The sequence below is a fragment of the Protomyctophum parallelum genome, assembly GCF_964188405.1.
Source record: "Protomyctophum parallelum genome assembly, chromosome: 13".
NCBI classification, from domain to species: Eukaryota; Metazoa; Chordata; class Actinopteri; order Myctophiformes; family Myctophidae; genus Protomyctophum; species Protomyctophum parallelum.
The window spans coordinates 40,258,483-40,268,694 of NC_139708.1; the positions used below are offsets into that span (position 1 = coordinate 40,258,483).

Genomic DNA, 10,212 nt, shown 5'->3' on the forward strand with positions numbered 1-10,212 from the left:
TAATCATGACAAGTCACACATCATTATGATATATATGATGATATATATATAAATATATATGTATGTAGGCCTGCATGTTGGGGAACAAATAAGGGCTTATAAGGAGGTGGAGGTAGTCACTAGACATAGGTGGGGGGGGGGCAATCTTTTTCTTTTTTTTAAACTTTTTTTTAAAATATAAATACCGTGGAATACCGAGGTATAGGTTATCAATACCGGCACCGTACCGTACTGTAAAATCTCATACCATGGCATGCCTACTGCTGACCAGCACAACAGCCTTGTTGAGTTCTATGAAGGCTACAAAGAATGGCTGTCTTTGTTCCCTGCATTTCACCTGTAGCTGAGGGAAAATACCATGTCAAGAGTGATTTAGGGTATGCTCTATGCCAGTACTTGGAGCCTATTCAGTGCCACACGAGCAAATAGCTTCCCAATGGCACTAAGGAGGGAAGTGCTGCGGTAGTAATTTAAGTCACTCCTGTCACCTTTGTTTTTCTACAGTGTGATGGTGTTTGCATCCCTCATGTCTTGTGGCACTTACCATCTCTCCAGCAGAGGCAGAGGAATTTGGGCAGCTCGGTGATGAGGGATTATTTGTGGCACTTCAAAACCTTGGCAGGAATGCCATCATTTTCTGGTGCCTTGCCATAGGCAAGACAATCCTGGGTCTTGCCGAGTTCCTCGAGTGTTGGTTGACTATTGAGCTCCTTCGGCACCGGCAAGCTTTGGATGTTATTTATAGCCTCCTCTGTAACCATGTTGTCCTTGGCATATAAAGCTTAATAGTGTTCTACCCGGCCCAGGCCGTAGCGTAACGGTCTGGGCACCGGACTGGTGATCCAGTCACGGTGTGCCGCGGGTTCGACTCCCGGACCCGACACGGCCTTTACCGCATGTCATCCCCCCATCTCTCTCCCGTTTCCTGTCAGCCTACTTTCTATCCCTTAAAAAATCAATAAAGGCGTAAGCCGCAAAAAAATATCTTAAAAAAAAAAAAAAAAAAGTGTTCTACCCATCGCTTCATCAGTTGTGCCCGGTCCACCTGTGGCAGACTTTAGAGGGCCGGTTTTATTCTGTGTTGGTCCTAGTGCCTGCTTGATTCCCTCGTACATGCCCTTGATGTTGCCCTTGTCAGCTGCATTCTGTATTCTGCAAGTAGTCATTTGCACATTGCCTGGCACTCTGTTGCATTGTACTGTGGGCAGCCCGGAGGATCAGAAGTTATTTTCACTAGGACAAAAACACATTCACCCACTTCTTTAAATGTGTAAACCAGTGAACCGAAGTTGATTCTGACGGCGTCTCATGATTTCTTTGATCTCATCCAACAGCCTGTCCTTGATATTTTCCACATTCTCCTTGGATTTTTGCTTCAGAACCTCGATCTTTTTGGTATCGTACGCTTGATCGGATGTCTTGTATTTCTCTCTGCACTCCTCAATATCATTTTTACAGTTGACCTTGTTGAATAGGGGCATGTGGATCACTGTCGGTCTTTTGCTGTCTCCTTGAAATGCATAAAAGTCATTCGGCTTTAATTGGTCTTCAGAAGTTATTTCGGGTATTTCAGGGAAAGGTATTTCCATCTCCTTGGCCATTTTTTCAGCTTCTGCAACTGTCATCATGGGGTCCCCTTCACTGAAGTCCAGAGAAATGACGAGGTCAACCTTTCTGTCTTTTCTCAGCACGGAAAAATACGGGGAATTTAATAGCAGGCCAGCGTCAATGTAGTCCCGTGTTTCTGTTGTCAGGAGGCTGGGGACTACTTGCTCTACACTGGTGTTATCTTCCTTACTCCTGCCGTGAAGGAAGTTGTATGTGGTTCCCCACTTCCAGGTCGGCAAGCATGACACGGTGCTCGCCAATATCTTGGCCCAGGTCCACGCATCGACACGAACAACGTCGCTCTCACCACTCTCGCGGTCCTTCTCGTACCAGTCGGAAAAACATTCGCAGAATACCAGCGTGTAATGCTCGAGTTCCGCCTTGGTAGACTTTTGATCTAAAATCACGCGCTTTCTACTCTTGTCCAGTTTGCCCGCAAGCAACTCGTTCATTCTTTGGACATGGCGAGAATAATCTTTGCCTTCCGAGGCCAGGCTGTTAATGTCGACGAGCGTCTCTAGGGCTAGACGCCAACTGGAACGTGATTGGCCGGGAAGCCACTCTTGAATTCCTTCTTTTAAAAAATTCCACAGTGACTGGACGTCGGCCAGAGCACTCCCACACATGCCTTGCACGTACAGCATGTCCATCTCTGGCATTTGCTTTACAATTGAACCGTTATTAAACATACTCCCAAACTCTTTCTGCTGAGCAGGGGGCCCGAAGAGCGAGTAGCGTGCCTCATGCGCTGTCAGTTCAAACCAGGGGCCCATTTTTGAGTCACTTCCTTCTAGCTGCTGCTTGCAATTCTTGTCGATGACCGTATATATGGGATATGGGACCCTGCCGTTCACCTCCGTCTGCTTTGAAAGAAGAGTTGAGTCCAGGTCTTTTATCATCGTGGTAACAGCAATCGCAGACCAGAAATGTGTCAAATTGTAGTGGTCTGTTTGTTCATAATATCCCTTCAGTCTTTCTCCACATTCGGCCCAGGACAGTTTTTCGCCATCAAGCCTGTCAATGATCTCTTTCGTCACAGCCGTCTGGTCGGAGCACCAATCACGACCATTTTGGTACAACGATGCCATGCACCATGTGGAGCCAGATACACCGCTCAGATATGAGATAGAGTCAAGGAGATTGCTTTCCCCAAATTCTTCAAGCGCTGCCAAAAAAGCTATCATGGCGCGTTTCCCACCTCCGGACCCTATCAGAGCTATTCTTGGGACAAAATCATGGCACTCAATGCCGTTCGCTGCCAAACAGTCTTTAACTCTTTTAAGCCGTTTATCTACATACATTCTCTCGTCCTCGTTTATAGAAGGGCTGATACCCACACCACCGGGTTCTCCTGGGAAAAACGTCTCTTCTTCTCCTAGACCACCGGCTTGTCCTGGGTAAAACATCTCTTCATCTTCACCCAGACCTCCAGAGCTCAAAATGACCCCATTTCTGTTCTCCATTATGTGGGCTTGAATTATGTGGTTAGTTCGTTTGTTGATTGATTGATTGGTTGGTTGATTGATTGATTGATTGATTGATTGATTGATTGATTGATTGACTTACTGACTGACTGACTGACTGACTGTCCTTATTATATAGATTGACAATCGTGAAGCTGCCATCAGTAGTGTGACATAGGACTCCATATTTGGTATAGTGGTGGAAAAAGTACTCAATACAATCAATGCTATTATATCAACTAAAGAACTATGACGAAAAATGTTTGTCGACTAACTTTTTTGAGGGGCGCTAGCAACTCCTATATTCCGCTATTAGTGTATAGAATTCCGTCCTACACAAACATTACATTTCTTTTCAAAATTAATGGAGAATTTTACGTCATTGTGTCTGGGAGAATTTGGCTTAGTGTCTATTTTCGTCCTACACAGACATACAATTCCCATTGACAATGAATGGAGAATTTTATGTCAGTGTCTGTTTTACATCATGTACGATGATAAGAGCGCCCCTCACTTCACACGGGTGTGGTTCCTTTACTGAAGAAAACTATTTGAGAACTAAGCTTTGATGATTAAAACTATGACTAAATATACTGACAATTCCATCAACATTAAAAACTACACTTTAATGTTAAAGAGGGACTTGTGGAGAAGAGATCCATGTGGAAGTCATTTTATGCTTGGGTGCATGCGTACGGGTGTTACTCTCCAAAATAGAGGCACTCAGGCATTACGACGCCATTAGCCTCGATACCCAGGCTTTAATTTCGTCTGCGCGAAAAATGAATAAAGCCTGGATTTACGCATGGGCTGCACTGGTCTAAAAGTCGGAGTCAGTCAACCCTTCCGTGTAGGCGTCGCTCCAAATGATGTGACGTCAGGGCTCTGAGCGGTGTGCACACCTCAAAATAACACCATGAGGAAATCATTACCAGTGAAACTTCAAACGAGGCTATATGCGAGGAAAATGAGGAGAATGGCTGAAGAACCCACCACACCGTCTAAGAAAAAAACCAACGTGTGCCGACTCTGTGGAATTAACTTTGACAGTCCGTTAGAATGGTATACTCCAGCAACCAGTGGTTTCTGCTTCTGGTCAACACAATAACAGTGCTGCACTGGGGGGGGGGGGGGGGGGGGGGGGGGGGGGGGACAGATCGGTGAACCAATCAGGGTGCGCGTTATTCTGAGACCCTCCCATCTAGGCCAGAAATGTCTAGCGTTAGCTCAGGCTACGACGCCATTAACGCCCGCCAAAAGCTTTAGTTAACAAAATCAACTGTAGATTTAGTTGATTAAAATCTTACAATATTTAGACCAAACTTTACACTTCACATTAGTGAAGTTTAAAAGGAACCCTATAGAGCACCGAAGTCCTGACGTCACTTTCGGAAGAGGGCGTCAGTCCCCAGGTTCATGTACTTTTTATTTGCATTGAATTCCCCATAGGGGGATTTTAGATCTCTTCATATAAGAACTGCGTTTGAAAAATAAACCGATCACCCCGGCCTTTTCACTCATATGGATATGAAGCATCGACTGAAGGTGGAAATGTACAAATATACTCAAAGAGTAACATAATAAGCGTTAGAAACGAGTCAAATAACCCAGAGACTACATTTCCGGGTAGGCGGGTGGCTGCATCTGCCTGTCGCAGAACATGAACTGAATGTTAATTAAGTTTATTTTTATTTCATTGATATTTAATGTTTTGTGGTTAGTACGAGTCGAGTCACCACCAGCTGAGCTTATGTCAATGAGGAATCTCAGGAACGCAATGTGTTGACAGCTGGGCGAGACGTATATTAGCAGTGACATTGCCTTCATATGTAGTTTCAAGGCTTTTGCGGCCACATTAATTCCATTTTCTCCAGAAACTGGCTGTATCAAATATTAATGAACATCATTAACGACACACAGCCACTCCCCTGACAGAAAGGCCGGGGTGAACGGTTTATTTTTCAAACATAGTTCTTATATGAAGCGATCTAAAATCCCCCGATGGGGATTATAATGCAACTAAAGAAATACATGAACCTGTGTACTGGCGCCCTCTACTGAAAGTGACGTCAGACTTCGGTGCTCTATATGGCTAATAACACAAATATGCCTTAAAACATTATACATGCCCTCTACAACTAAAATAAAACAATAAAAACACCTAGAAGAAGTGCCCCTCGGGGCACAGCTAGGTCTCCACCAGGCCAGGTCAGGTTGTGGCCTCCCGGTGGCGCTATAATAGGCCAATGTGAAAAGGGTGCCATTTGTTCTTACCACTGATGGCAATTAGAGGATTTTCTAAACATGTGTTTAGCAAAAATCCACCTGTTGGTGGCGCTATAACAGGCCAATGTGAAAAGGGTGGGATATATTCCTCAGCCTGAAAGTCTGTGAAAGATTTCACGTAGATTGCACACTGCATTAAGGATTTGAGGCTTGTTGTGTCAACAGGGCCAATCCTGCAAACTTTGTTAGCCAATTAGGATAAAATATGAAATATCGGACAGATGAACACATGACTATAGAGATAGTGTGTAACGATTCGCGGGAATTCTGGTCAGAATCTGGAGGTGTAATATCCAAAACCCTAACCCCAAAAATGTGTTTTTTAAAAGTCAGCCTCCTGGTGGCGCTATTACAGGCCGTTCTGAAACAGAGGTTCATCATTGGCATCCAGGGAGTGTGCAAAATTTGGCATCGACCGGGTTAACAGGGCCGGAGATTAGCTGTTCACAGACGGACGGACGGACGGACGGACGGACAGACAGACAGAGTGAAAAACATACTCTCCCACCATGCCTTCGGCCTGATGGAGACAATAATGTATTTCTTTCATAAATAGAGAAACTTTCACTCAATAGGAACTGCTCCCGTCGCAAGTTGATGATGTCATTATGTCCATATAATATATGTGTCCAGCCCTATGGAATAATGCACAGGCTAGACCACACTTTGACATTATGACATTGCAACTTTGACGGGAGCAGTTCCTATTCTATTTTTATGAAAGAAATACAATATTTAAGGTGTTTTCATTTTATTTATTCTTAGTTATAGTCTGTAGTGCATATTTCTCTTAGTCTCTCTCTCTCTCTCTCTCTCTCTCTCTAGTATAGAATACTTAATGTATACAGTAGGTGGCGGTAATGCACCACTAGGTTTGCGAACCGCCATTAAACACCAGAGAAGAAGAAGAAGACCTGCCAAGCTGAATATAACAACAACGGTGACCGTTTAACATTTGTAGAGTAGACAGACAGTCAGACACATGGCGGACCAGCAGCAGGCTCCGGTACAGGGGGCCCAGGCAGCTCCCCTCACGGCCGCCCAGAGGCAGCTTCACCGCCGCAGAGAGGAGATCATTTACTGGAAGCAGAACATGGAAAAGGTCCGCAGACGCAACCTTTGGACCGGACTGGCCATCGGAGCGTTTGTGGTCGGAATCTGTATCCTTTTATACATGTAATAACAACAATGGATTGCACGACAATGTGTCCCATTATATAAACAGTATATGCTCATTTTAAGGACGTTGGCGTGTATACTTTTATATTAGTGTTATTGTTGCTGACTGTGAATGTCAAACCGTCATCATGTACACAGTCAGCATGTCAATTCGTTCTGCAGTTTACTGATCCGGTTTGGCTCCAGAGCGGATACGGAAACGATACGTGCATATTTTGTGTGTGCCTCGAACTACCGGATGCAGTAAGGCGGGTTCTAGACAGGATCACACGGGTTAAGTCGAAATAGAAACCAGAGGTTATGATGGAACGGAATGTTGTGATCTGTCTCTGTCTGTGGATCTCATGGAATAGTGGAGTGAACCAGAAGTTAATTACTGATTTGGGCTGCTAAATAATTAGAATGCAACTTGTTATGCGACAACAAAACATGCCACACGTATGTTATGGATAAAATACAATATAATGACTGTGTATAATTAGGCAATTAAAGAAAATGATTAAGTAGAATAAGTAGCCTACCTTTCAACACTTAGATAAAAGTAATTGGAGTTGTTAAATACTCCCTCATGTTTCCTCTTTCTTTATTTGTGTCTGCCATGTTATGTTGTCAACAGTAGTTGACTGTCGAGTTGCACCATTCCACTGAGTCCAGAGGAGGGCGCTATTGTACTGTTTATAAGTTAGTAGTGGGATGTATTGTGTATGAAAGTGGTTAGATAGGCTACTCCTTGTCTAAATATTACTCCGCTACAAGTGACAGTTGTTCTGTCCAATTGTACTTGAGTTAAAGCAGTGGGGCCCTTGGGGGTCCCCAGACCATACTTTGGTAACTAAAGTACCTGAGCATTTCTGTATTCAAAATAACATGCTTTAAAAGAAACGATACTTATTTAAAAATGACACATTGCAAAGCATATTTATTTGTGCTGTAATAACGCATTGCTGTATTGAAATGTAGACATTTATTTTATTTTAAAATATTTTTTTTTCCTAAACTTAAAAAAAAATGATAATAGCCGATCTACATAGAACGTGATTGTTGTTATTTATACTTAACAGCAGATCTCCAGTCAGTTACACCATCTTGTCGGTCAAACAAGAGAGGGTCCTGGACGAGATCGACGACGAGGCGAGAATTCACGTCATGCGGGGCCCTCGGACCGGGGCCAACTCCTAGAAGCAGTGTTTCTCAAACCTTTTTATTTATTTGTTTTAATTTCAAGGACATCCACAACTCTTGAGACTGTAGTTTGGTTCCATAAGCATACACTTAAGGTCCCTTAACCCATTCTGACCGGGCACCCATTTTGGTGTCAGCATCATGTTATGCTTTAGCTATTTAAAAATAGCAGATCTACAAGCTCATATCGCGCCACCGAGTGGCGCGATACGAGGTTGTAGGTCTGCTATTTTTGAAAAATCGAAGAGCGACTGACATTTTTAGAATCTGATCTCAGGTCAGAATGGGTTCATCAGACCAGTGTGTGTCCGGCGGAAACCTCGTATGAATCTGATCTCAGGTCAGAATGGGTTCATCAGACCAGTGTGTGTCCGGCAGAAACCTCGTATGAATCTGATCTCAGGTCAGAATGGGTTAACAGCAGTGCTTCTCAAAGATTTTTGTTTTCATTGTTACTTTATAGAACCTTACTTGTCATATTGCGGTATGTAAATATGTAAAAAATCCAAATATTATCAAAGTCTTCTACGTCACAGCACCCACTTTGAGAACCACTGCCTTACAGACCATATAAGGGTCTATTTGGAAACCCCCCCACAAGGAACCCTGAGGGTCCCCGGACCCCACTTTGAGAGCTACCGTGCTCGACCCTCACACTGCTCACAGTCCACCCTGCACCCGGAGCCAACAGCTAGGAGGCTGTTGTTGGACTCTTATGGATCAATATGGACCTATTAGTCAAGAAATTAGTACGTCAGAATTCTGCAAAATATGTAGTAAATTAAACATCAAAACATTAAATGCCATTGACATTGAAGGGAAAATGTACGTCATATGTAAACGAGAAAATAAGCTAACCAATCGCATGGGGGAATCATCGATGGGGGAATCCAAGCTAATAGAAACTGCAGGCTTTCTATTCCTGAAAAGTTTCAATGTGAAAATGGAAGCCATCGTTCTCACGATAACACTAATCTAAATATATATAGTTTTAAAGGTATATTCAGTGATTTCACTTAATTCAAATATCACTTTTTGTTTTGTTTTGTTGTGATAATCTTCTACTATAGTGTGCTGACCATATAATGAGTTCCTCCCTGTCCCCAGTTAACCCCTGGGGGTCAAAAAAAACATAGGTTTCGTTTTTGGCTCTCTATCCTGATTGGATGAAAGGCTTAGGTCCCAGCCAAAAACGAAACCTAAGGTTTTTTGAGTGAAATCACTGAATATACCTTTAAATGTTTAAAAAAATCTGCCTAAAGATGATGATGAACTGCACACAGCCATATCAGACAAAGACCAAGCAGAAGAAAAAAAATCACACCCGTGTGATGTAAGTGGTGGTGGAACTCCGTGTGGGGGTCCCCGGAACTTCCAGACCCACAGGAACGCGCCCAAGGTGCCGGCACGGTCCCTGCGTCCGAAATGGTTGAGAAATGGAAGTTACCATGTGGGGGTCCCCAGGGGGTCCCTCTACTGTACTGTACTGATACACCTGAAATCATCATATACAGTTAATACGTATCTGTGTGTTAGGCTGCGTGGTCCTTTAATAAAACACAATGGCCTATTGACATGGTGTTGCACAAAGAGGGGAACAAAAGGAATACCAAATAACTCGCCCCTTTGCCAACTTTCCCTGCGAAAAGTGTTAATTTAGTTATTATTGTATTTAGTTATTTTGTATCTCCCTCCCTCGCCCTGCTGAAATCTGAAATGATCTTGTATACAGATTTATTTGATTGTATTATACTAGTCGATCTCTGTACTCTGAAATAATCAATAATGTGAGACGGTGACTGCTTTCTTTCAGTGCTGTGTAAACAATCCACTTAGTTTTATTAAACACATTTCTTCCATGTAGCCCATGTTTTGTAATTGTGCTATTATGTCCATGGATATACAGACTACAGAGTGAACTCAACAATTATAAATTAATATGATGATACCTTTTATATAATCACCAACATGAATTATGTTTGTTATTTTCAGCTAGGTAGAGTAGTAGGGCGAGATGGAAAAGGGGCGACCGTACCTGTTACCAAAAAAAAGGACCGGTGTCAGCCACATTTTGGGTAACTTTATCTATGAAAAAAGAAAAAGAAATACATTGGTAAATATGTTCAGAATCAGAAGTTTCAGTAGCTGTAAAAGTAAAACCAGCTATAGTTCTAACACATCCTGTCCAAAATTAATCTATTTTACAATCCCTCGGTTCTCACCACCACTCTTGTTTTAATTAGGGTTGCAACTGTCAATTTAATATTTTTTTATTATTATTCTATTGATTTTTCTATTGATTACTTGTTTAGATTAATCAAGCAAGCGAACACTTACAACTTGAATATACATACATTCAAAATAGTCATGACTGCCTATTTGGATTCGTTACTATCAACACATACTTTTGCACTGATGAACATGAATCTAAGAATGTAAACATTTAAGTACAACTTAAATATGGCTGGTCATCATCACTTGCAGCATGCCACGA

At 42.6% G+C, this 10,212-nt stretch overlaps 2 protein-coding genes across 2 annotated transcripts; one reads left to right on the top strand and one right to left on the bottom strand.

Annotated features, from left to right (window-relative positions):
- Window positions 1-1,262: 1,262 nt before the first annotated feature.
- Window positions 1,263-2,792, bottom strand: LOC310868661 (cytosolic phospholipase A2 gamma-like; the record flags this gene model as incomplete). The annotated part of the gene is made up of 1 exon (XM_083779117.1): window positions 1,263-2,792. One exon carries the CDS (start codon window positions 2,790-2,792, stop codon window positions 1,263-1,265), a length of 1,530 nt encoding a protein of 509 aa, XP_083635243.1.
- Window positions 2,793-6,277: 3,485 nt separating this feature from the next.
- LOC310869987 (cytochrome c oxidase assembly factor 3 homolog, mitochondrial-like) lies at window positions 6,278-9,581 on the top strand. Its single transcript, XM_083780987.1, has 2 exons — window positions 6,278-6,517; window positions 7,609-9,581. The coding sequence occupies exons 1-2, from the start codon at window positions 6,340-6,342 to the stop codon at window positions 7,713-7,715; spliced, it is 285 nt and encodes a 94-aa protein (XP_083637113.1). The 5' UTR covers window positions 6,278-6,339; the 3' UTR covers window positions 7,716-9,581.
- Window positions 9,582-10,212: the final 631 nt, after the last annotated feature.

What these genes read in the sequence shown, in the direction of transcription:
- LOC310869987 (XM_083780987.1), top strand. Translation starts at nt 6,340, where the DNA reads ATGGCGGACCAGCAGCAGGCTCCGGTACAGGGGGCCCAGGCAGCTCCC. An exon ending in AGCGTTTGTGGTCGGAATCT is followed by an intron (nt 6,518 to 7,608) that starts GTATCCTTTTAT and finishes GCAGATCTCCAG; the next exon opens with TCAGTTACACCATCTTGTCG.